Genomic DNA, 27,927 nt, shown 5'->3' with positions numbered 1-27,927 from the left:
TGGACTATTATTTGGTGCTAAAATGAAATGAGTTATCAAGGAATGGAAAGACATGGAGGAACCTTAAATGCATATTACCAAGTGAAAGAAGCCAATCTGGGAAGTTTCAGCAACTGTCTGATTCCAACTGTATGGTGTTCTGGGAAAGGGAAAAACACAGAGACTGAAAGATCAGTGGCTGCCAGAGGCTAGAGGGGAAAGAGCAATGAATGAGGTGCAGCACGGAGCATTTTAAGGTCACTAAGACAGACGACTCTGTATGATGCTGTGATGGTGGATACATGTCATTGTACATCTGTCCAAACCCACAGAGTGCACAACACAATGTGTAAATCCTAGTGTCAACTATGGGCTATGGGTGATGATGACATGTCAGTGTAGGTTCACCCATTGTCACAAATGTACACTCTGGTGCAGGTGTCAATATTGAGGAGGCTGTGGGGGCAAACTGCAGTTCATACACCCAATCCAGCCCCAGCCACCGCTGTTAATAAAGCTCTATGGGTGTGTGGACTATCTGGCTGTTCTGGCATCTAAACAGTAGAGCTGAGCAGCTGCACCAGAGATCAGGAGGTTTTCAGACCCTGAAATATTTACCCCCAAGCCCTTGAAAGGAAAAGTCTGCTGAGCCCTGTTCTAAATGAATCAAGATTCACCCTGATGAGGCAGGACAGCAGGGCCCAAACCAGGCATGGTTAATGGGGCTGAAGCAATGTTTTAGTTCCAACACATCTGCTGAAGTCCTGCAAGTCCAGTGACAGACTGTAGCCAGGAAGCGTCTGCAGGAGGAGTCGGGAGCAGGCCTTCCCGCCAGGCTCCGGGATGCCGGGGGCCGCGTGCCGCACGGGGGCCACCCGCTTGAAGAAGGTGGACTTGCAGTGGAAGCCGATCAACTCGTAGAGCACGGAGAGGATGCTGCACGGCTGAATTTTCTCCTCGGAACGCTGAAGCACAGGGAGAAAAGCAACAAGCATCTGAATGAAACACGTAAGTGAAAAAAGACCCATAAAAATGGTTTTCCCTTAAAACAGAGACCCGATGACACAGGAAGGAAGAGGAAGGCTGACTTAGTGCACTGATGGGACCGGATGCAGAAACGCAGGGAAGCAGCACTGTGCAGACACTCCAGACCCCCTCTGGGCCCCACCTCTCCGCATTCCACCTGTCCCTTTACTAGAAAAGCCCGTATTCCCTGAAATAGAGGAATCTGCTACCTAAACATGGGACACAGAGAAGGGAAAGAGGAAAAGGAAGGGAAAGTAAAGGAACAACAGTTCATCTAGACCCTAGGGTCTGGGCGGGACTTTCACCAAACACACAACTTCTCAAAGCACAGAGCGCACAGGGAGAGGCTGACAGAGTGACTGCGACTTCTGCTCCTAAAGCACCCAGCTACCTGTCAGCACACGCTGCGCCCATTACTGAATCATTACAATCATCTCAGAAACAACTACTACCCCGGCTCACAGGCAAGGAAATCTGAAACTCGGGGAGGAATTATTATCATCCTGGACAAAGTCCCACAGCCCAGTAGTCTCAGAGCCTCCGGCAGACCCTGGGCTAAAATGCTCCTCATCACCACGGGCCCTGAGACTCAGGCTGAGGCCACGTCAGGTATGCATGGGCCCAGAGCACAGTCTGTGGGACAGGGAATGCTCCCACTCGAAGTGCCAGGTCAAGGCCCTCAGGAACTTGTGTAATGAAACCAAATCCCCAAACTCATTTCCAACCCACTGCCCTGTCCGGGAGGACTGCTCGGCACAACTGCGCTGTCACCTGTGCACAGGCTGAGCAAGGGGCCCAGACAGTGATGTGACATCCCAGTGGAAGTGGCTCGGAGACCACTTCATCACAGGACAGATTCTCCCGGCTTCCAATGTTAACTCTCCATTCCATTTCCAACTGGAAAGTAAGTTTAGACTTGTTTTCCTCTCTTAGAAACAAAGAGAGCGGTAACATCAGAGGGAAACTCAAGACTGAGGAAGAGTCTCCTGGTCATTTGCAAGGATAGGCCGGGGAGGGAACAGAGACAGGGATCAGAAAGACCCGTGTTCCAGTCCAAAGTCTGCACGTCACTCGCTTTGACAGTTTCCTTTTTAATACAGGTGATAAAATCTAATTATGATTTTTGGGAAAACTAAATGAAATAACGTATTCCACTACCATAGGTGTAAAATCCTCCATGAGTGTTCCAGAAATGGACCTGATCGTGGTTAGTTACTGTCTGCCAATTCTTGTGTTCTCAGCTCACATCACCCAACCAGAGATGTGCGAGAGAATGCCTCACCAGCCAGCAGCCTTCTCCAACTTGGAAACTTACAGTGTCCGAAGAGCAGGCAGTGTTGGATGCTTTGCGGCACTCTGGAGGTAGCACTCCAGTGATGACTTTAAAAAGCTGGGGAGAATTTAGGGGACCATACAGTTCAAATACAGAGTACTCATTCCATGTCTACAAATATTCATCTCTAGCCATGATGAGTAAGAGAGGAAATACACATTCAAACATACATCATTTTCCCACATAAGTGCATCAAAACAATTTGGAAAGAGTGTAACTTTCTTCTCTAGATCACACAGCGGGGATTACAAGGTTTGTACTGACAGCCCTACTTGTAAATCATCTGCAAACGTAACTGGGTCCACTATCAGTCATCATAATTTGAAGGGAATGTTAGAAAAGGAAAAAGCCAAGCTAATACTCTCCAATCTTTTGTTTGGTTACGATGTCACAGAGGAGATGGACAGCTCAATAAGGAACCACTCTGCCGTGATCACGGAGCCGGGGAGCGGGATGTGCGGCAAGATGTATGACGCAGCCGCAACTGTGCCCATGATTCTAGGCAGGTACCCAAAGTCACCTTGACAAGGTGTGAAACGTTTATGCCCACGTCCTCATAACCTGACATGTATTAAGGAGAAATGGAAACTTATAAACGGCCAATACCCTTGGTGGATACACCGTCCAAAGAGCAAAGTCACAGTTTGACAACTGGCCATCCCGGTACCTTGGGATTCATTCTTGAAGAACCTTAAAAACCACTCCTCTGTCCTCAAGAAGTGCTGCCTACTAGTCCTATCTTTGGCTCATGGATACCACATGTTGAAGTGAACTTCAATGTCTGCACAGATTTGACTGTCTTTCTCCAGGTTCACTTGTCCATTCTGAAGAGGCCTGAGTTAAGTCCAAATTCCTTAAGATTAATTCCCTCCAGTGACAACTCAACGAGCCTGTAATTACAAGCCAACTGAACAGGACTGTCCTCAGCGAAAAATGTCACCAACCCTTCACTGCTTTCTTAAACTCCTCTCCTGGTTAATTGCAACATACTAACACCACCCTCCACCAAGTTCCCCAACTATGTCAAATAGAAAGTAAGGTCCATAAAAGAGGAGACAACTCCATAGTCACCTTTGAATTCCTAGCATAAAGTAATGTCAATAAATAGAACTATGATTATGGCTTCTTTCCTTTAAAACCTTTCTGGTTATTTAAATGAGACCATGGAAGGGAGGTGTTTGAGTCCAGTATCTTGATCCAGAAGACTCTGGAGGCCTTTTTTAGAATGGCTGTCCACTGATTCATTCAAAACACACCTTCTCTTTCCGGGAGGAGCTGTGATTTTCTGCCATGGGTTTGTGGTCACTCTCATGCCAGAACAGCTTTAAACTAAATCCTTACTTTGGATATGTTATTTTTTCCCGCTTCCAAAAAATTTTACTTTCCTTACTTCCTTGCCTTGAGGAATGCTTTTATTCTTTTCTTTCTAATTCAACCTTTTATAAAGCAGGATTCTCAGGATGTGCTTGGCCTTATATAAGAACAGCCATCCAACTCCCAGTGTGAGAGGCCACAGGCTCACCTCCTGCCCTCCTGCCAGGGCAACTGAAACTCAGTTCAGGAGCCAACCGGCACCCCAGGGCTTCTAAGGCTCACGTATCTCCCAGAATCCCTGCTTTCTGGTTTGTCTTGGCTTCTGAGAATTTCCCCTCACTTTCTTGACAATTAGCTGTGCAGCTTGAAAGATGAGGAAGGAAGGTTTCATTTCTTAATCAGAATTTAAAGGAACTTATGTAATGAAGCTTTTCACGAGTTTCTAGAACCCTCCATTGCTGAGACAGAAAACACAGAAGATATTTTCTAAATTTAGCTATCATGTGCATTTTTTCTTTGCTTTTGTTTTGTTAACTGCTAATAGACATTTTTTAATTAAAAAATAAAATAAGGTCCCAAATAAGATAGAAAATTGAAGGGGCAAACAAAATTAAAGAGCAAAGACAGAAAAATGATAAGTACTCTACAAAGTTAATAGAATAAATACACTATGGATCAGACCAGCAATTCTCAGTAACAGCTAATTGAAACCTGACCATGAGGTAAAACGTCTCTCCTGTCAGGAGATGACCAACAGAAAATAGAATTAAATCAACAACCTAAAATTCTAAGTCTGGCGAGGTATAGATGTCTACCAGCTAAGTGTGTCTTCTTCTGGAAAAGAGGGAGACTCACCAGCTCTTTTCTGTGGAGCCTGAGCCCAGGGGAGGACAGTGAAGTGTGTTCTGTAAGTACCCAATTAGCAAAGTGAGTGATGAATAAAGAGATGTGAGCTTTGATGAGAGATGATACTACTATTCACTTGTCCTGTAAAGTATGTCTTCGCGTTCAGAGATCAATATCTCAGCAGGAAAATGCACAGCCCGGGACCAGACCACTTCTGTGATTGTGACACTGCACTTAGATGTCTCAAGGGCACCTCCAACTCCACCTGCAAAGAGCTAACTTCACGGTGTTCCTCCCATAGCCATCCTGCCCAGGGCCCTTGGTCGGGGGCAAGGTCTCCCTGCCTCTCCCAGCTCAGGCCAATCACTCACAGATGTGACAAGACCCCTCCTTCAGGGGCAAATTTCCTCAGTCAACGAGATCCACCACCCACACCTGTCCTACCAGGTACTCACTGGCACTCCCTCAGCACTGACTCTGTGCTGGGGACCATGCTGCACACTGTGCACACGTTATCTCACTGGATCTACACAGCAGTCCTGGGAGTTCGGTACATCACTGCTTCTATTGATTAGATAAATTGTTTCACTTCCTTGGGTGTGTCATCCAAAGTGACACGGCTACTGAGCCACAAACCTGGGACTGAAAATCACTTGAAAATTGAACACTGCTACACCTCGCAGCCACCCTACTCTGACTCATCACATCACCTCCTGCCGAGCCTTCTAAATGTTTCTAAGCATTCTACAAGACAAAAGTGATCTACGAGAGCATCGCACTAGCCTACTTAAAATCTGTCAATGACGGTCCACTGCTCTTAGGAGAAAGCCCCACCGGGCCTGAGCACAGCCCAATGGCCCGGCATCCGCTTTCCCTGCGCGGCCGCGCCGCCTCACCCACCACGCAGCTCTACACGTGCAGCGTCCAGGACAGGGATGCTGACTCCGTACAACCCGGGGCTCGTCTCACTCAAACAATGATCACCCTCTTCAGTGGTTACCTTCTTCAATACTGAATCTCAGAAAAATATTTTCTCTGGATGAATCAATATCTTTTTCCTTACAACTTCCCATCATTGATAATGAGTTCCCCCAAAAAGAGAGAAGACCTAATCCTCAGTCTCCTTATCTGTAAAGTGCAAATAACAGGGAAATATGAGAGGTTTTATTAGAAGTAATATTCATGTGAGGCTGAGGGACAATTCCCAACATACAGTAAGTACTCAATATGTGCTTACTTAATATTAATAAGAATAGATTACATTCCAGCAACCTTAAATCAATGCTTTATGGCTTTGTCTAAAAGACTACCGACAAACTGTTGGACGAACTGTTTTGAGCAGATCAGCACAAGTGTACTGGGCGAGGTAAGCGCTGACTCCAGTTACAGCTGCAACCAACCAGCACTACGGGGCGGGAGCAGTTTGCTCAAACTCTTACATGTTGCTTGAGCATTTAGTTGTAGTTATTGAATAAAGACAGGTATTATTTACTCAAAGCTCCTGAAACATAAATCTTCAAAGATTGATGCAAATTATGTTTCAAGTACAACACTCTCACTAGAAATTACTTGAAAATTATAGTCTTAGCTCCTCCGCACATCAAAACAGCATTTTCCTAATGTATCTGACTATGTACTCTGAAAGGATTGTTTAAAAGAAATTAAGATGAAGCCATCCTGAATAAGATCTCAGTATCATCTACACAAACCCCACCCAAAGGTCTCATTTCTCACTTCCACATAGGTGTTCAGATGGCTTAAGCTGGGTCTTGGTTTCTTATGACACGGGGGTGGGAAGAATTGTGGATAGATCAATGTAGCAAATATAAACCTAGTGTATTTGCTATGTAGGAATCCTAGAAATAAATAAATTGATATATATAGTCCCACCCTTATGAAGCTAAGCCGTTCCATTTACAACTGCATAAAAAATAAAATGAGAGATACATTTAACAAAAGTTTACAAGATTTGTACATTGAATATTTTGAAGTATCACCAAAAAAAATTTAAAATATCTTCATATATGGAAGGCATCCCATGATCATGCAATGGTAGAAAATAGTTAAAAATGTTAAGACTTCCCAAAGTAATCTACATATTTAATGGAATCCCTATCAAAATTCCAGCTGACTTCTTTGCAAAAATTGAAAAACTGATCCCAAAATTCATATTGAAAGCAAGGGACCCAGGTCAGCCAAAACAATCTTGAAAAAGAAGAGCAAATTTGGAGGACTCACTCAAAGGTTACAGCAAATCTATAGCACTCAAGTCATTATGCTTCTGTCATAAGTTTGGATGCAGAAATCTATGAGACACAATAAAAAATGCTGGGGGAAACTTACATTTACAGTCAGTTTTCCAGAAATGTGCCAACAACACTCCATTGAAAGTATAGTCTATCCAACAAATGGAGCAGAGACACCTGGGTATCTGAAGGCAAAAGAATGAATCTGGAATCTGGACCCCGTATTTTATATAACAAATATTAATTCAAAATGGATCACAGACAGAAACGTAAAAACTAAATATATGAACTTTCTAAAAGAAGACATAGTACGAATCTTTGTGGTCATAGGATAGGCTATGGCTTCCTAGATACAATACCAAGAGCACAAGTGATAAAACAAAATAGATAAAATGGACTTCATCAAATTAAAATCATTTGTTACAAAGGACAACATCAAGAGTGTGAAATGAAAGGGGAAAGGGGTAGCTCAAATGATAGAGTGCGTGCTAAGGAAGAAAAACAAAATGAATAAATCTAATTACCTCCCCTATAAAGAAATTGTTTTAATGTTTAAAAAAATTAAAGTGAAATGACAATCTGCAGAATAGGAGAAAAATCTTGCAAAGCATATATCTAATAAGAGACTAGTATCCAGGATATAAAACAAATGCTTACAACTGAACAATACAAAGAAAATCGACCCAATTTTTTAATTTGCCAAGGATTTAAATAGATACACAATTGGCCAATAAGCATCTGAAAAGATGGTCAGCATCACTAGCGAAATCAAAATCAAAATGAGATCTCATTTTAAACTCACTAGGATGGTTATAATCAAAACATGGACAATAACAAGTGTCAGTCAGGAGGCAGAGAAATGGATACCCTCAATATGCAGCCGTTGGAAAGGGGCAATGGTGCAGCTTCTTTGGAAGAGCCCGATGTTTCCTCAAAAGGTTAGAGTTATGTGGCTGAGCAATTCCACTCCTACATGTAGAGTCATCCTTCAGTGTCCTCGGGGGGTTGGTTTCAGGAACCCCCCACCCTGGATACCATAATCCAAGGATGATCAAGTCCCTTTGCAATCAGCCATCTGGATCCATGAAGTGGAAACTACAGATATGGTGGGCCAACTGTACAGCCAACAGAATGGAAATGTATTCTCACAAAAACTTGCACATCAATATTCATAGCAGTATCATTCAGAGTAGCTAAAAGTCACTAAAAATATCCATCCATCAATGAATGGATAAACAAAATTACCAAGAATAGTCCCACAAACTTTTGGTAATTGAATCTTTGACAAAGGAGGTGAGAACATACAATTGAGCAAAGACAGCCTCTTCAGCAAATGGTGCAGGGAAAACTGCACAGCTGCATGTAAATCAATGAAGTTAGACTACCCCCTCACAACATACAAAAAAATGAATTCAAAATGGCTTAAAGACTTAAAATTGTAGACAAGACACTATAAACCTCTTAGAAGAAGACATAGGCAAAACATCTGACATATATCTCAACAATATTTTCCAAGAGCAGTCTACTCAAGCAATAGAAATACAAGCAAAAATATACAAGTGGGTTCTAATTAAACTTACAAGCTTTTGCACAGAAAAGAAAACAAAAATTAAAGCAAAAAGACAACCTATGGAGTGGGAGAAAATAGTTGCATTAAATGAAAGTGACAAGGGCTTAATTCCCAGAATATGTAAACAGCTTTTACACTTGATAAAGAAGAAAAACAAACAATTCAATCCAAAAATGGGCAGAAGACCTAAAGAAACATTTCTCCAATGAAGACATACAAATGGCCAGTAGCCACATGAAAAAATGCTCAATATCATTATCAGAGAAATGCAAATCAAAACTGCAAACAAGTATCACCTTTCACCAGTCAGAATAGCCATCGTTCAGAAGTTCATAGACACTAAATGCTGGAGAGGCTGTGGAGAATTGGGAACACTCCTACACTGTGGTGGGAATGCAGTTTGGTGGAGCCATTGTGGAAAACTGTATAGAGGTTCCTCAAAAGACAAAACCTTGGGGGCCCAGATGACACAGCAATCCCACTCCAGGGCATATATCCGAAAGGAAACGTAATTCAAAAAGACACTTTCACCCCAATGTTCACAGCAGCATTATTTACAATATCAAGACATGGAAACAACCTAAATGTCCACTGACAGACGACTGGATAAAAAGGTTGTAGTATATATGTCCAATAGACTACTATTCAGCAATAAAATAATAATAAAATAATGCCATTTGCAGCAATATGAATGGACCAGGAGAATGACATTCTAAGTGAAATAAGCCAGAAAGAGAAAGAAAAATACCATATGAGATCGCTCACATGTGGAATCTAAAACAAACAAACAAAAAAAACAAAAACAAAGGAACAAAAAGATAAACTTATCTACAGAACAGAAACAGACACAGAGACATAGAAACCAAACTATGGTTACCAGAGGGGAGAGGGTGTGGAATGAATAAATTGGGAGTTCAAGATTTGCAGATGCTGAGTATGTATACAATAAACAGCAAGTATATACTGTATAGCACAGGAAAATATATTTAATAACTTATAGTAACTTATGTTTAAAAAGAATATGAAAATGAATGCAGGTATGTTCCTATTTAACTGAAGTTTTGTGCTGTACACAAGAAACTGATGCAACACAATAAACTGACTAGACTTCAATGAAAATATTTTTAAATAGACCAAAAACGAAAAAAAAGGAAAAGGATATTATCAAACAAAAAGAATAATGTACTGATTCAGGCTACAATATGAATGAACTTTGAAAATTTATGCTAAAATAAGCCCGTCACAAAAGGGCAAATAGTGCCCTTTAAGGTGAACTGTATCTAAGCATTTATTGTACTACTCCTGTAAATTTTCCGGAGTTTTGAAGTCTATCAATATCAAAATAAAATGTATTATTCATTAAAAACTTAAAACCCTTCCTCACAGGAGGGCTTTAATTATTAAATGCAGAAAAGCATGTAAAACTCTTGGAACAACAATTTTCACGTCCACACACAGTCACTGCTGTCACTGCCACTCAGAGTGTGGTGCCAGGGCTGATGAGAGCTGCCTCCACTCGCTCCCCTGCAGACAGGAGTGAAGGCCTGAGCTTTGACAGGCAGGGTTTGCGTGAACCTGGGTCAGCCACAGCCACGTCCCAGACTCTGCGTTACCCAACTTTCTTATACAAACTGCAACATGTAATGTAAACACTCTAGAGGGATGTATCTTACAACACAGGGAATACAGACAATGTTTTACAGTAACTATAAATGGAGCATCTATTGTACACCTGAAAAATATATTTTAAATCAGCTATGTCTTTATAAAAAATTAAAAAAATAATTTAAAAATGTTATCCCTTTAATATTCAATTTGGTTTTTAATTAACTACTAAACAGCTTAGAATATATAAAAGCATTTAAGTGTGATGTTTGTTTACATATTTATTTACTTCAGCCTCCTGCTAAAAGAGAAATTAAACAATTTTTTAAACACAGCTTAACAACCATAACAACAAAAAGGCAAAACTGAGAGTGAAGAGAAAATGGAGATTCAATACTTAAATGAAACCAGGGGGAGGTAAACTCATAAAAATGGATTCCATGAAGTCAGGGCAAGTGTTAAAGGCCGACTAGAAATTCAGCTGTAAGATTCTTGGGCAGCTAAAGCAAAAAGAAAAAGATGATGGGGCAGGTGGTAGAGCGTGTGCTTAGTGTGCACAGGGTCCTGGGTTCAAGCCCCAGGGCCTCCACTAACAGATAAATATACCTAATTTCCTACCCCCCAAAAGAGCCCCAAGAAAAGAAAAAGAAATTTCTTTCCAAAAAAATCCTGATATTAAATTTGGATTAAATACTTTAAAAATAAAAGGAAAATAGAAAAGATGAGTGACACTGTGAACAAAAACCCCAGCTGGGCTAACAAGCTAAGTCACAAATCTAAGTGTGATAAGTGTCGGTTTACTGATCTAAGTTTTGCTGGGCTAACTCGTAAATCTGAAGTTCAGTGTCAGTTTACTGGGCTAACAAGCTAACTCGTAAATCCAAGGTCAACAATTGTCAGTAACGTGATCTGTTCCAAATTGATAAGCTTCAGTGTACTGATTCCTTGCTTTTTGTTGTTTGAGCCTTATTGGCTAAAAGCCCCATACTTGTAATTAACCCTATAAAACCTCATGTGCACGTCTTGGATGTGCTCAGGGCTTGGGAACAGAAGCCCCTCTGAGCCCGCTGGCATAATAAATCTCAGTACTCCCACCCTCTGAGTGCTGCTTATTTCTTGGCTGGCCTGTTGTTTCCGTAACAACACAAGCGATAATGCCCGTGAGATAAATCTGCGATGGCTGCTGGCAGGTCCCCATGTCTCATGTGGGAAAATCTGAAACATATTTCTCACCACTCAGAGTCATCCTCAGCCCACCCCACATCTCCCGCTGTTAAATGCAGGAACACACGCAGGGCCTGGCCTTTGCTCTCTCTGTGTCATCACAGTGAGACAGGATGGAAGGGGGCAGAGCAAGCCATTCAAGAAAGACCACAGCAATTAACATCAAAATGGTGAAGAATTCAACCCCCAATAGGTCTTGAGGCTCAGGATGAAGAGATTTAACTTCTAGTAGATCCTGAGCTTCATTATACACCCATTGTAATAGTAACATGGTGAATAACACGGCCCCAGGCACCATGGCAGTCACAAGGCTAGCCACAAAAGGTCAAAGGGTGGAAAATGGCCAACTCCCTGGAATCCCAGCCCCTTGCCCTAAGGCTGGTCCTTCTACTTATTAGCATATGAAACCACGAAGCCCAAGAAAAGGAGCAACACAGAGCCACATCCCAGGAACCCCTCTCTCTACCTCTTCGGAGAAGGCCCACACTATTTCTGTGGAGTGTGTGCCTACTTTTAATCTGAGCATCAAACCCCCATACTTCGTGACGTTTCTCATGCCTGTCAATGTATCTCTCTGAATAAATCTACCTTTACTCAACACTGGCTTGTTCTTGAATTCTTTACTGCATGAAGCCAAGGAACAAAATCTGGTGGGGCACATCCCAGGGGCTCAACGGAAGCCTGGGACACAGCCCTTCTCATGCCCCACATATTTTTTCTTGTATCAACAGGACTGGGATGTGAAGTGAGGTCTGAGGCCACAGCTAAGGGACAGAAGCAGCCTCCAGGTCTCCAATTGGTGGGCAGCCTCTCCCCCATCAGGGGCCATGGGGTCTGCCTGGTTCTCTGTGTTTTTTTGTTGTGCTGACTCCCCAGTCAGAGAGATTTCTCCTTAGGCCTGGCTCCACAAAACCCTTCTCTCCAAAATACAAGCACATCATGTCACAATCCTCTTGTTCAACCATGAATTGTTCAGCCAACTTTTTCCTTCCCCAGTTAAGTACCTAAATGTCCTCCCTGCCATCCCACCACTTCTTTCTTTTTGAGAACTCTGCACTCCCCACACACCATCCTGAACGCAGGTGCCTTGCTGGCTGGGACCGAGATGTTTCAGTCTCAAACATCCTGAGTCCTTTCTCTTTCCACTTTCTAACTTAAAAAGGCCTTCCTGTGTCTCCCACCGCTCTGATTCTGAACGTCAAAAAATGCTCAGGTTACATTCACTCTGTGAATACCTCCCAGGTTTTGGCTAGGTTTCCTTCCCAAGATCTTCATTAAGGAGCTGCATCAAGAAGTTTAAAGGGGCTATTCTTACATTTGAGTGGAGGAGCCTGCAAGAAATTTAAATGGCTTTGAAGAGAGAGTTAACCAGGGACAGAGAGGTCGCAGGTCCTAGTCAACAGTGTCATGAGGCAAAATGTTCTTCAAAGGCTCAGAGTGGCTTCTGAACACGGAGTCGGCAGGGAGGAGGTGACAGGCAGTGAGTGGGGTGAGAGACACAGGGTACGGTCCCCCACCAGGGGAAGAATTGGTTATTTTCTAGTTTTCCAATTTCTTACTACCTTTTTCTCTTATTGCCACATACCATTTCCTACGAATTAAGCATATCAATGTCAGTCATTTGGGCCACTTGGGAGAAGATGCACGATGCCATTCACAGGGCTGGGACATGACAGCCACACCAGTCTAGGTTGAAAGACCAGTGGGGGTATTTCCATGGTAATCACGGGCATGCAGCAAACTCCCCAGCTTCAATGACCTCCTCTCAAAGTTGGTGCCAATAAAACTACCAAGCAAAATGCGTGATGATTCTGGCCAACATCTGTTTATTAGTTAAGTGCCTGTGACACCTGCCACTTAATAGGGAATGAGTACGATCAACGAGGCCCTGTCTACCTGGCCACACGCGCCCTGTCTTCCTGCCTTGGTGCAGCAGCACAGCTTGTTTAGCTGAGATGAGCGCCCCCAGAGCAGCCCCGATGGGAAAGCTCCCAGCTTTGCACGGCCAGACGTGTTCCTTTCCTTCTCAGAGCTGATCACAATTTGCTGTCGTCTGTTTTTATGTTTATCCCTTTTGTAACTGCCTCTCCTCCGGAGATTTTGCTCAAGCAGCACAGGACCAGGTGTGTCTTGTGGCCTGCCGGATATTCTGGGCTGGGAAACAGCCGAGCCCACATCTGGCTCTGGTGCTGAACGGAGAGAGCAGAAGGCCCAGGAGCCCATGCTGAACCGAGGCCCCTGCACACAAAATTATGGTCTGACTTTGGGCAAATTACACAGTCTTTTTTACCCTGAGATTCCTCATCTGTCCATAAAAATAACTGCCCATGGCACACAGAGTTACAAGTATTAAAGGAAATCACCAAATTCACAAAGTAGCCAAGGGGCTACCAGTGCATCCTAAACAGACACATGCTGCCTTTAAGGCTCTGACACACACCAAGCGTGGTGGTCGAACAAAGTGTACACTGCTAAGTGTCAGTGTGTTAAGTGCTTCATGTGTGCTATAATAATCTTCAGAACTTACAACAAGCCCAGGAAGTAACGAATATTATCATGCCCATTTCACAGACTCACCATCAGTTTAAGAGAGGTTACATTCAAGTCCAAGGCGCTATGGTGAGTAAATGGCGATTTCAACCTGAATATGGGCCCAGGCCTGGGCTCCATCTCTGTCCCATCCACCTGACCACTGCCTATGAATTCCACCTGTCCAATACCCAAGTTGAAGCCAGCCAGCTCTTAAATGCAATGTGTGTCACCGTTTGTCAATGTTGGTTCATTACCATAAACAGTTCTCAGAAAGCACTTCAGAAAGGAAAGTTGGACTCACATACCTGCCCACAAAGAAGAAGAATTCTGCCTTGCCTTCTCCTGTAACGTGCAGAAACCCTTCCCATTCACCACCGAATCCTTTTGTATGCTTCCTCCGTGTTCATGTTTACACATGGCTTATTAAAGTAGAAGTTACCTGCAGTAATTCCATCTCGGTTCCATTCCAAGCTTCCAGATTATCCATAATCAGGGTAATACCATAATTTTCTGTGAATGAAAACACTACAAATTGAATGAAAATATTGCAACCATGTCACTAAACAAAGAATGCTGAAAACAAGTCATCAGCGGCTGCCGCCACCCCCCAGTGAAGACAGGCCTGCAGCCATTCACAATGGTGCCCTCTGAGCAGACTCAGAATAAGAAAGGAAGATTACTGGCCCTAGATAGCTAGGTGCTTGTCTAAAGTATATATTCAGTCAGCCCAAATGTTGGCTTCCTCCCATATATTGAAAAGCATTAAATTCATGAACTTGAGATACCTGGCTTTCTTTAGATAACAAGCAATGTTTTATTGTTCTGACTACCTGGTCTTTGTTGTAAAGCTCCTATATAATCCTAGCTTCTCCCCTACTCTTGCGAGCAGTCCCTCAGAGTGTTCTGAGAGGCGGTCATCCTGGCTCGAGTCCTTCTGACAAATAAAACATAACTCTTAATATTCAGGCTGCACGTTTATTTCAATCAAGTCCCAGAATAGACACAACTCATCAATTGTGTAATGGGACACACTGGATCAGGAACCAAAAGAGTGTAGTAGTCCCTAAGAACTACGGCTCCCTCTTTCTTCCTGTCATTATACAATCCCACCAGAACTCATTACTTTGCTGTCTGCTCCTCTGGCAACCAAACTCAGAGAAGAGTCAACTCAGCAGAGCGTCCTGCTGGGGAGAACCCCCGCAGCAGCACTGCAGGCTGCCTGCCCTCCCGCACGCTCTGACGACTGCTAGTGTCCTCCGTGGAAACCAGGCCAACAGAGCTGTTCCCTACAGCTACAAAGTCCCAAATATTAAATAAAACCTTTCATTTTATACTATATGTTACATATATACCCATCTCTGAAAACAGCTTTGCCAGAAGCCCAAATCTTCAACATTAATCTGCAAAGGCAAATCAGGTCCCCAAGGGAAAACAAGTCTTAAGACGATGCTAAGACCTCCAAAGTCCTCTCCACGACCATAAACCAAACTGCCTGTAGGTCTGCAGCTGCAGGAGGCTACATGTCTGCTTTTAAAGCAACCCCTTCCTGCCCTCGGGTGCTACAATGCCCTTCTACGCCCTCCCATCTCAGGGTAAGAGCACCCACTGCAGAACCTTGCAGGGCAGCACTGACAGGACTGGACAATGAGGATCAGAGCTAAACTAAGCCTTCTGATGACACGAATTGTCACTCTGTCACTTTACAGATGAAGATATATATAGAGAGAGGTGGGGTGTTATTGTTCAAAGTCACACAGATAAAAAGTGACAAAGTCTATAACTCTGCTCCTCCCTCTGGTGTGACGCCCCAACTGGGACAACCACAGGGTTCTTTCGTGCCTGCCTGACCAGTTCTTTCCTATCACTCATGACCCACCACAGGGTCTGAAATTAGCCTGCATTTGCAGCATCTTTTCCCTCCAGTTTCTCAGGAACAAGGCTGTTCGGGCCACTTTATGACTTCCAGGTCCCCGAAATCTCCGTGCTCAGGCTGCTCTTGCCTGTGCATCCGGCCCGCTGCTCAGAGGCTCTTCCTCCCCTGCAGGAGGACGTTTCTACTCTTCACAGGGACACCCCCTTAGGGGATCCCTCCTCTCGCCTCAGCATGGCAGGTGTCCCAGGCCACATCGCGAGATGCCCCAATAGGACTGCATCTGCCCAGGTCTGCTAGTCAGACCAGCAGCCTCAGAGCCAGGGATTATGCCCAGGTCACACTGCAAACCTACTGCCCGCCTCACAGACCCCAGCCAGCAGGTCACCTGGAAGTCACAGCAAGTGCCCCACCCAATCCAGAAGCCTCTTCATTTCCCAGCACCACTGATGACTGGTTTCCAAACTTTGGTCAGTTTCACACAAAACAACACCTTCTACTGTGTAGCGGGTGGTTTTTGCTTCTGCACCCCATTCTTACTGAAAACGTTAAGGGAAACCAAAAAGCCTCTTCTCAACCCTTTTCTGATGATACCCTCCCACCCACAATACACATATGCTCAAGAGATTTGGATCCACGTGATTTTGTTTCCCTTACGATAAGTGGCTCAAAACACTGCGGGATTATTTTTCCTTTGAGGGTATTAGGACTCAGTTTCTCGGCTTTAATCTGTTTTTGTCTTTGTCTTCTTTGTTCCTAGCAGTTGCCACCTCTTACTCTCTTCAGCAGCCTCCCTCCCAACTTCTAGTCTAGGAAATCAGCTGTGATGAGGGGCACGGGGGCATTCACAGAAGATGCAACAAAGGCAAAGAGAGGCTATATAATTTGCCAAAGATATCACCTTCAACCCCCAACAGAGTGTGTCATGTCCCTGTGTTTAACTCTTATTCTAAGCAAGTTAACTTTTTGTAGATTATGTTTATAAAGATGAGAAATCAAAATACATACAAGGACACACATCAACTCTAAGATATTCATTAACTCCACTATTTTGTTTCTATTTATTTTATTTGTATTAAAAAATTAAGAACCCCTGCAACCAATATAGCACAATGTTACTGGGTTTTAAATACAGAATATAGAGGGGTTAAGTGTGTCATTACTCATCCTTATATGTATGTTCACAAGATAAAATATTTGAAAGTCTCTCTCCCCTCTCCCTACTCACTACTGGCTCTCACCTGAGATCCCAGACCACACATCTAACAACCTTTCACTTTACCCACAGCTGAACTCATCAGTTTTCCCCCAGAAATCCCTCTGCAGCTTTCCCTCCTCAGAACACAGCAGGACCATCATTTAACTCATTAATCCACCCAGAAACCTGGGCCTTACTCCATCCTACCTTCACAGACAGCTTTAAATCTTTCTTTTTACCATCTAAACATGCCTTCAATCTGTTCGCTTTTACCCACTATCCTACCGCTCAAGTGGAAGCCACCAACACTGCCCACCTGGACTCACGAGTCTCCCAAGTGGCCCCACAGCCACTCTCCCCTACTTGAGACAAATGGGATTGTGTCACTCCCATGCTTTTTGGGCTCTTTTCAGACCCACTGTTCATAGAAGAAACTCCAATTTCTTCACCTTGTGAAGGTGTTTGCCATGAAACTGTCAGCTCATGGAGGGCAGGGCACGCCCTCTCCCCTCAACCCCACTCTCTGGCAGAGCATCAGCTTGGGAGGACCCGCTGAGCTACATCAGCCTGTATCCTAAACCTGGTCTTGGGTTCTTAGCAAACTGCTTCACTTATCCATACATATCCAAGGTAGATAAGAAAGATTTTAGGTGTTGAGCTAGACTATTCATTTGGGGATTTTGCACTGGCAACCTGCAAGTATATGTTCTAATGTTTGTGTCTTGTTAAAACCACACCCAGATTAAAGGAGTATTTGTGGAATGTCTTCGGAGTAAAAGGGTTCTGTACTTTTACAGATCTTATGTTTTATAACATGAATAACCCAGACAGGGTCACAAATGGAACCGCCTCACAAGTGACAGAAGACAGGTGAGATGCATATAGCAACAGGTCACAAAGATGGTAAGAGCAAAGTTGTTTCTCCAAACCCCGAAAAAATTCCTCCAAGAACAGAAAACTCAGAATTTTGAAAGTAGAATACTATCATATAAGGAAAGAAAATAAATAATACTCTTCATCAGGGTTTCAAGATCTGACTGCAGAGTTATTAGCAGGCTATACTGAATCCTAGCACAGAAAAATCAGATGGACTACTGGTGAGTAAGTTCCAGGAAAACGGCAGTAATTCCTCCACTTGAAAGAGGACACACACTCACTTGTTCAAGGTGATTGTAAACAACATTCTGCAGAAATTCAGAATATTCAGGCACCGCTTCTAGATGGTGATGACACGGAAGGATGGCTTGGATGCATGCTTCTAACTGAGTCACCGGCATTCTTACACTGCAGGGGGAAACGGAGGCCCTCAGCCAAGAGCAGAGATGTTCCTGTCATGTATCCCAGGTCGTGCCTCGGGGACTCAGTGTCCTGTAGCAGTCCGGCCCCAGGCGAGGACCAGCAGCGTGGCCCACCCAAGCAGGAAGGGCACTGTGCTTGAGAAAGCCCACACCAGATGGGAGCAAGAGTGGCTGGTGGGGTTTTGTGAACCTATGAATGCCCATAGAAAAACACCTGCATACATTCAAGTGATACAATTAACAGTAGCATTCTTTTTAACAAAATTTCAATTGTCAGTGGTAATTTTACCATTCCTTTTCTCTTGTCCCCTGCACTCTGAGACAGGCTTAGGTTCTCTCACACTTGCAGCTCTGATGCAATAGTTGTGAAGTTATTTTACTTTACTGCAAGTGTCTTCGCTCCACGTGTCACTGTGACTGTCGTCTCTTAACACAGTCAGATATCTTCCTGGATCTCTCCATGAGTTCCTTGCTCCTGCTTCTCAGATCCTGAGATAAAGAACAGGTGAAGGCACATGACTGGAAAAGTCAATGTGGACTTGAGCAAAGTCCTCAGTGACCCCCTAGGTGAGTGTTTACCACCCCTTAGCTTCGATTCTCAAAGTTCTGCCCAGGGTGACATCCAGACAGGAGGGAGTCCTGGGCCCTATTAAAAGCTGTGTGGCTTGGGTGCGGGGAAAGGTGCAGGAGCTAGTTCCGTAGCCGGGACCCTCCACACCTCTGCTCCTCTCTCTCCCGAGGCCCCGCTGCCAAGCCCCCACGCTCCCTGATATTCTATCCTTCTCTTCTACTCTACTTCAAGCCCTTTTCCTCTTCCTTTATTCCCTGATTATCTGCAGCTGTAGAGATTTTTCCATCACAAAATCTGAAAAAATTTCCTGCAGCTGAAAAAGAGGTCTCCAGAGGTCAATGCCCATATGGTGGTTCCTGAAGAGAGCCCCTGGTTAGGGGGACCCTCACCAACACTCATGGGACATCGGGTATGTTACAGGGTCGACCACCCCCAACAAGAGCTTGCTGTGACCCCAAGGCACGCACAGCATCCCTGCTCACTAAAGTGTAGTTGTAATCCGTTATTAAGAAGCAAAAATAAAAAAAATTTCTCATGTTTCTTACTAAAATTATTTATGAGTTAGAAAAAGAAATTGTAAAAGAAAAGAACAAATTTGACTCCATGTTAGATGTGTTCGTTTGGCTTTAAACCTGTACCTTGTTTTCTAGGCTCCGACTTGCTATCTCTGCACCTTTTGTAAAAAAAAGTTGCCTTTAGCCTGAAATATCCAGGACACCCTATTCTCCGGGCTCTGATCTTTAAGGATATTAGCTCTTCTACACTTATGTACAGATGGCAAGTTGCAAAATAGATAATAACCTTTCTTTTATTTGGAGGTTTTACGGGGGCACCTTAATTTGACCCACCATGGACAGCTGCAGGAACAAAGGATTCCAAGGACAAACAATTCGTACAGCGAGAAGTTTGCAACAACCAACCACATCCCCGCCGCTTTTTAGTATAAAAGGAGACTGAATTCTGCTTTGGGGAAGAGAGTTCTACTGGATATCAATATGCCATTTTCTGGGTCTGCCAGATTTTCAAATGAAGTCACTATTCCTTACTCCAACATCTCATCTCCCCATTTATTGGCCTGTCATGCAGCAAGCAGAACGAGTTTGGACTTGGTAACAAAATGACTGCATTAGGGGTAGTATGTCTCCACTGTTTCCTCATTTCCAGTATGTCACAACCTATCAATTTTATATGCTGTTTAACAACATGACAAAGACCTATTATACAGAATTGATTCCACAGAAATAAAATTATTTCTACTCCCTCAAGACTTTTTTCTTTTCTATTTTATTTTGTTTTGCTTATTGAAAAGAAAATAAAAGTCAAATCATTTTATTTCATGTATTTTTATAGCTACATAATGTAAATACTACAAAAATATTTAAATTGCAATAAAAATTGTTAATATATTTGTATAAAGATATATAAACAATCAATGCAGATTAGGAAAGGAGTAGATATTTACTAAAAATCTACTGCACATCCAGTCTTTTACAAGCATATCCTGGAATATAAGCTCTATTATCCAGGGGTCCCCCACCCCCATTCTCACTGCGGAGTCCCTTAGTAATCAACTACCAAGGCACCAGCATAGAACCATGCGATCGCTATTTTAGGTATAAATGAATGAATTAGCTCATTCAATTCTAAAACAGAAACCTTAAAATAAATACTGAACTTATTTACAGATAAACAAATTTGGACACAAAAAAGTACAGTTTCTCCCCCAAGACACAAAGATAATAATTGGTAAAGGCAAGATTTGAACTAATCTGCCTGATTATAAAGCTAAGGTGGAAATCCCCTTTGACTTTGGAGGTACATCAGCACAGCCCATCACCCTATCTTTGTTCAGATCTGGCTTTAGACAGCCTGAGACAGCACCCCATTCCTATGGAACTCGAGGGGAAAAGATAACAATAAGGATTTTATATTCAGTAGTTTCTTAGGTCTCAATTATATAAAGTGTCAGCAGGTCAGCAGAAAACTCTGGGAAATATGAGTGGGTCCAGAGCTTTTCGCTGATAAGAAACTCAATCTAACTCTGGGAAATATGAGTGGGTCCAGAGCTTTTCGCTGATAAGAAACTCAATCTATCAGGACAGAGTGACCTTCCCATGAGTGGCCTCATGAACATAAACTAAAGGCAGCTGAAATGAAAACTAGCAAGAACATGGAAGTGAAGCAGGAAGGATCCCTACTATCCCCTGCCCAGTTGCCTCTTCACCCGCGTGGACAAGATGGCAGAAGACCCAGGTTCTTGTCTAAGTTACAACATCATGGATTCTCACCCATAAAATGTTGCGACTCTATGCTGTCTTAAGTCCTTTACAACTAAAATATGATGACACCAATATCTCAGCGGAATGTCTATGTCTCCACTTTCTCTCTTCTATTAGGAGACTATATCTATGGCCACAAACAGAAATTCAATTAAAAACACCATGCACGAAGCCTGGTGAAAGTCTGTGTAAGAGACATTGTTCTCACTCTCTGTGAATGAAAACTCAGAAAAAGTGGACCTTCTCCCTCTGCAAATGGGAGGTAGACTGATTTTGTGTGTGTGTGTGTTTGCACGCACATCTGTGTGTGTAAATCATATAAAATATATTCTGGGATTTGCACAGTTTTTTTTATGATACTATCATTTCATGAGGATGAGCCAACCTTTAAAGTAATTTGAATCTATTTTTCTGAGAGGCTCTTTTGGTGGAGGATGGGAAAGGGGAAAGGAAAGGAGGAAATAAGTAAATGAAGCAAAGCTGTAAGAATACTGCTAGGGAAAGGCAAGACATTAATTTTGTTCCTACTTGCATCACACACAAATTAGGGACTGGCTTTCCCCCATGTCTTGTCAAGCACTGAGCTGCAGAAGAACAGGTGACAGCCCATTTCTCACTGAGCTTGTGACTGTATGTGACATCTTATAGACACAAATTATTTAACCTGATCAAACACTCTAGCAGCAGGATGTAATTCTCCTAATTTGAGAGACAAGAAAACAGGAAGTGAAAGACGGTATATAGCTTGACAAAAGTCAGAGGACAAGAAAACTAAAGAGGATGAATTCAAACTCAGATCTGAATGCAGAGTCTGATATTCCCACTCCCAGGGCTGGAAAATCCTTAACACAAGGTTCCCCAGCTCCTCTGCATTGTTCCTGGCACCAAGCATTTCCCATGGCGATGGTCTCCAATTCTCAGACACAGTGCTCTGTGCAGCCAATAACCTCCATTCGACCTTGATCATCTACCTGCCATGCCTACCAGGCTTCACCATACAGGCAGGAAAGCTGGATTTCAAGTGCATACAAAGCCACCCTGGTTTAAGCTGGACTGTTTATCAGCTTTTCCAGCATAAAGGCAGCCATGAAAGTGCTCACAGTTTGTACATGAGCCACACTACCTCTCTCCATCTGTCTCCCCACCTATACTACTTAGCTATGACCATTTTGAGAATCTTGGAAACAAATTTTTAAAAACAGAAAAGAAAGGATTCTGTAACAAGTACTTAATACTTACAATTTTAAATGAGAAGTTACAAAGTGAGTATTTACAAACCGAATCTGCCTTCCTAGGTGTCAGTTTTAACAGTTAAAAAATATAATAGCAAAAATTTCTCACTTAAAAAATTAACAAAAACATCAACAATAATCTGGAATAAACTCAAAAACAATGCCCATGTTGTACATGGAGAAAGTACAGGACTGTACTGAGGGGTAAAGTAAAAGTGTGAAAGTAGAGACATCAACCTTTTGTATGGAGGAAAGCAGTTTTAAAGATGTACGTTCTCCTAAAGATAATTCAAAATTACTAAAAAATCCCATGACAACACTTATCTGTTTTTTTTTAACTTGAAAAAATTATATTAGAATTCTTCAGGAATCATAAAGTCATAATACAAGCCAAGAAATTTAGGGATCGAAAAGCAAATCAAAAAATTCGCACTGTAATATATTAAATAAATTTTTACAATATGTAAGATATAGTGCTAGAGTAAGAAAGTAAGATTGACAGAAATAAATCATGAGCTCAAAAAGAGACTCTAGTATACATAAGTATTTTTTACAGGTGGGATTTCAAATTAAAAAGCAAAGTATGAATTTAATAATTGTCTTGTTACAATCAGAGGATACCTGGAAAAAACAAATTCTATTCCCGTCAAAATGACCACAAGAAAAATTACAGAAAATGATGTAAATATTAGAAAGTACTAATAAGAGCAAATACAACTCTTTGCTCATATCAATTCAGCTTCTCCTCACTGTAACAAGTACCATTATCATCTCCATCTTAGAGATTAAAACAACCTACAGAAGAAATTTATACCATTATAAGAAAGCATTTCTAAGAATAAAACCCAAAAAGAAGACATTTACTATCTTAAGATTATTTTGGGCCACAACAATAATGAACCTACTGAACAAAATGAAAGGCAAGAAATGACAAGTAAAAGCTCTCTGATACATGTTGATGAAGACAAGGGGTTAATGTTCATAATACACATTGAGCTGTCACAAAGCAGCAAGAAGCTCCCCCACTTAAATGTTTGCAAAGGACAAAAGGGATCATTCACTTTTTAAAAGTCAGATGGCTAATGAGTGAAAAATGCTCAAAACCTCACTGGTCATCAAGTGCAAACTAAAATAATGAAAATCATTTTGCTCGTCATATTGGCAAATATGTTTAAAAGATATTATAGCTAGTGTCCATCTTTGAGACAACAAACTGTGAGCGATCTTTTGGAGGATGACATGTCAATGGATATGTAAACTCTGAAAAACGTGTGTGCACACAGGCTGAACTCCACTTTTAGGAATCGTTACATTTAGAAAAAATCAGTTCAAAAAGATGTACTCATCAGAACATTTGCACAGCACTGTTTACAATGGTGGGAAGAAATGCTGAAGTGAAATCATATCCAGCGATAGAGAATTGGTTACATAAGTTATTCTACATCTTTTCATTCCCCACAGGAGAAGGAATTTCAAGATTCACTTGAAAGCATCCTGTGATGTATGAAGTTGTCACATCCAAGGACTAAATTTCCAGAAACCTTAGCTAAAGGAATACTCATACAAGATCACAGGAATGTTTGTACAAGAAGGATGCCAGTCAAACACCCTTTCTGACAGTGGAAAATGGAGAAAACTTAAGTGTTCACCATCAAGACAAGGATGCGGTAAATCACGGAGAGCTGTGGGCACTAAAGTTGCAGCGTTTCAGCGTGGTCCAAGGCCTTGTCCACAGTACTCTCCCACGAAAGGTGTCGTTACACAAGAGACCAAACCTGCACATCAGGAGACCCCTTTACTCTATCTGAAAGGACCGGGTGAGTCTGGAGTGGGAGGAGGTCTATGATATATACGTTAGTGAATAAACCGAGCTACAGAAAACATATAGTATGGCCTTATTTTTCAATAAAGCATATATACACACACATATACATAGATTTCTCATATACGTGTATGTATGTGTGTATATATATATGACAAAGGCATAAAGGTCATGAAATATATACTCCACATTGTCAGCAGCTTTTACTCTCAGGAAAAAAGGGGAAGGGAAGTAGGGGACTTTCGGTACCACCACAGTTCTCTTTTCAGAATTTCAATTAAGTATACTTGGAATTTACTTAAGTACAAAGTAAAATGGACGATGCCTCCACAAAACAGAATGCTATACTGGTCATTAAAAATCATGTCAGGGGAGATAGAATATTGTAGAAAAATGTGTAATAAGCCGAATGGAAAATGGAGGTCTCCACACAGTAAACAGGCACACAGTGCTCGCTGGCTTTTATGACAGAGCTGATACACACTGATGAAAAGAACAGAAAATAGATGTTAAAGTGTTAATTAGTATCTTTGAGTACTGGGACCAGGATAGACCCTTTTGACTCTTTTTTCAGACTTTTATATTAAATACACATTATTTTTCATCTGAAAAATGCATTTTTAGATGTCTAGTACCACACATTGGAAAAAATACATGAGTAGTTACAGAAACAAATAACTAGGAGACACCGCAGCACCGTCACACAGTGTAGAAAGGGCGATCCTGAATAACACCACGCAGTTACATAAGGACCCACAAAGTGAGAGCACCCGCTGTAACAGGACGCGGCTCCCTTCCATTTGTCAGTTGTGTCTTCAGGGCTGAGGCATTTCTGAGCACGGCCAGTGTCAGTGCTGGTGTCTGGATGGATGCCACTGGAGGTGAGGGCACCTGCAAGCCGAGAGGAAGAACAGAAGTAATCCTCTGCTTTTTCTGTCTTGTTTCTTTGTTACTTTTAAAGAGAGGCGTAAATAAGATAAACTGAATCTTCCTTACTGAAATTTCAGTAATGAAGCCATTTTTAAAGTGTTCACAACTTATATTCTGCCTATAACTGTCTTTTCAAAAAAGCCTCATATTTATTAAATGTTAATTAACTCAGTTAATTAACTACATGTTGAAACCTTTTAAAAAACATGAAATGCACTACGTGAAAGCACCACACATGCAGTGACTAGCTCAGCTGTCTTTACGGCAGTGCAGTCAGCCCCCACCATCCCGGGACCCTGAACTCCTGATGCTGGGAAGAGAGCACGCTGCTTCCTCAGATGGAGAGAAACGGTAAAAGCATTTTCTGAAATCTACAGCACTGACAAAACATAACTGCTTAATCCCAGGCTCCTTTGAGGCTGTCATTTTCCGTTTCTGGCCAACACCCGTCAATGAGCAGAACCACCCCATTCCCGAGTCATGGGACTCACGTGGGCAGCAGTTTTGGAGAAATTTCCAGTTATAGAATGTTAACCAACTATACATAAAACTCTGAAAAAGAAAAGATGCAATACTCAGATTTTGGAAGACACTCAAAATATTCTCCTAAGTCTTAGTATTTGGAAAGGCTGGGCTTCTCCTAAGCCACTTATTTATTTCACAGCCAGTGAGCATCTCCCACAAACCCTGTTTCCCTGTGTGTGCTGGGAGCCTCAGGCACATTGATGCTGTCTATCTTATAAGTCACAAGGCAGAGGCGTGTGTCTCACGCCTGCAACTCTCACACAGGCTCAACTCCGAGCCTCAATTTGTGAACTTGGCCCCATTTTCTCACCTGTTTATTTGGTATCTGTTCTTCTGTAAGCTGCCTGAAGTGCTTCTTGGAACAAGTCAGAAGAATGAGTGGGTAGAGAAATGGACAGATGGACAGGTGAGAGATGGGCAGACAAACAGGGAGACTCCAAGAGAAGGGGAGCAAACAAAATTTCCTATGCAAAACCCTCTTCTAGTCAAGGAAGAAAACCATCACGAAGAAGTGTGAAGAGGCAGGTGGCTTAGGACTGTTTCCTGGATTCCATCAAAAGTCACACCACGTGATGAGAGGGTAGAAGTATAAATAATAAAAGAAAAAAAGCATGCATGTTTGAAAAATATATCTACATTATGTACTTTCTAAAGAATAGATTTATATCAGCAAGGCTCAATAACACAATCTTTGGGTATTTACAGAAGTGAGAATCCCATCTCCAATCCGCAAGACATCCCTTCGGAGCACTGAGGGTCTACACGGTGCAATCATAAAGCCGTAACCGCAAAAGCTGTGCTATCCTGCACTTACGAGGAACGAGCAGCTGTGCTTGGCCTGCCCACGCGCGTCGTTTACAACCCACAGCACCTCTACGGGGGAGGGATGACTAGCGCGCCCTGTCTCTGCAGGAAAGAAAAAAGTCCGGGAGAGGCTAAGCCGACCTACAAGTTCTCCATTTCACAGGACTTGTCACTCCAAAGCAGGACTCGAACTCGGCCCACGTTTGTAACCACAGTACTACCGTAATTTATGTGCTTTTTGTGTGTATAATACATTTGTTTCTGGCATGAAAGTGTATTTAATAAATGATCGGTTGTCTTGTATATTTCATTAGCTCACAATCTTTATATTTTTGAATTGTACCCTTCCCCTGGAGAAATGAACGGAAAGAGCAGTGGTCAGAATGAGGTGGGGCTTCATTCTTTATCTGTTACCTCATCTCATCCAAGTCCCCAAGCAGGGAGAAGGAGCAAATGTTCTCTTCATCTTTTAAAGAGAGGGCTCCAGTGATGGTGATTTACTCAACTCCAAAACTAAGTCTGGGGGAAGGGCACATGCAGCAACGAGAGCAGTATCACCTGTAGGAAGGCGAAAAGAGCTCAGGGGATGGCTCAATGGGTCAGCCTGATTTAATTTCAATTGATAATTCAATAACACACTCTAAAAATACTAGCATGCAATGGATTTGCTCTTTCTTGACATCTAGCAAGTTTCCACAGCCGACATGTAACATTATCATGAACTAGTGAAAAGAAGAGTCCACAGACAAGGAAAATCAATGCCACAGGCAGGCTGAAACCCAGGCTGGAGGAAAGGAAGAGAAAGGGCATATTTAAGAAGAGGGGAAAGTCTGGGAAAAAGACATCATCACAAGGACTCTCAAGCGTCATCCAGCAATCATATAATCATTCTTTCAAGAGAGAGTTACTTAGGTCCTATTTTGTGCGAGATTTTACAAAGGGCAAAGAGAGACCACAGCGTCCATGGTGGCAGCAAGTTGCGGGGCTATAATACAATTCTAATCTTGGTACCTTGCACAATTGTCCTCAGTATAAAGGCAAAAATTAAAGTAAAATAATACTATGTAAACCATACACATTGCTGAAATAAATTAAAGAAGACCTAAATACCTGGAAAGACAAACCACGCAAATTCCTGGATCACATGACAATATTCTTGGGATGGCAGTGCTCCCCAGAGTGAAGCACACATACAACGTGGTCTTGATCACAATCCCAGCGGGCTCCTCAGCAATAACTGACTAGCTTCTGCTACAATTCATATGGGAATTCGAGGGTCTCAGTAACCAAAACATACCTGAAAGAGTAGAACAAAGTGAGAGGACTTGTAATTCTCAATTTCAAACATTACAACTGTATCTACAAGTGAGATTAGAGGCCATTTTTAAGGTATTATTGTGTTTATCCTTATTTTCTAAATTCTGTACAACGAATATACCTGTTAGAATAAGAAAAATAAAAACTAAAGTATCTTTTAAAACATGCACACCGATTCATTCATTGGGGAAAATTATTTTAACTATAAAGAGGTAAACAAATATCTAGTGAAAAAGGACTACTTAAAAACAAGTCTGCATTTACAATTTTCATAAATTGAAAACTGAAAAGCACAAACACATCAAATTTCTAGGGAGACTGGTGAAACATATTAATAATTATTTTCAAAAATTCTAATTGCACAATGAAAACACAAGAAAGAGAAAATCGTGATTGACAGGAAACT

The 27,927-nt window shown here is 42.2% G+C and overlaps 1 protein-coding gene across 3 annotated transcripts in view; it reads right to left on the bottom strand.

Annotated features, from left to right (window-relative positions):
- Positions 1–416: 416 nt before the first annotated feature.
- Positions 417–27,927, bottom strand: part of LOC140694833 (trafficking protein particle complex subunit 9-like) — a 103,565-nt gene continuing 76,054 nt past the window's right edge. For 2 of the 3 annotated variants that reach the window (XM_072957886.1, XM_072957885.1), the window contains exons 2-3: positions 24,703–24,836; positions 417–944 (exon numbers count right to left, since the gene is read on the bottom strand). In XM_072957886.1, coding sequence (XP_072813987.1) covers positions 696–944; positions 24,703–24,836 — 383 coding nt within the window. In that variant the 3' untranslated portion in view covers positions 417–695. Of the gene's footprint in view, positions 945–14,114; positions 14,186–17,900; positions 18,151–24,702; positions 24,837–27,927 lie in introns of those variants that run through there. The other variant, XM_072957887.1, reaches the window with a different exon arrangement.

The sequence above is a fragment of the Vicugna pacos genome, unplaced genomic scaffold, assembly GCF_048564905.1.
Source record: "Vicugna pacos unplaced genomic scaffold, VicPac4 scaffold_105, whole genome shotgun sequence".
Classification (NCBI taxonomy): Eukaryota; Metazoa; Chordata; class Mammalia; order Artiodactyla; family Camelidae; genus Vicugna; species Vicugna pacos.
The sequence above is the reverse complement of the archived record's forward strand: the minus strand, read 5'-3'. Positions and strand labels throughout refer to the sequence as shown.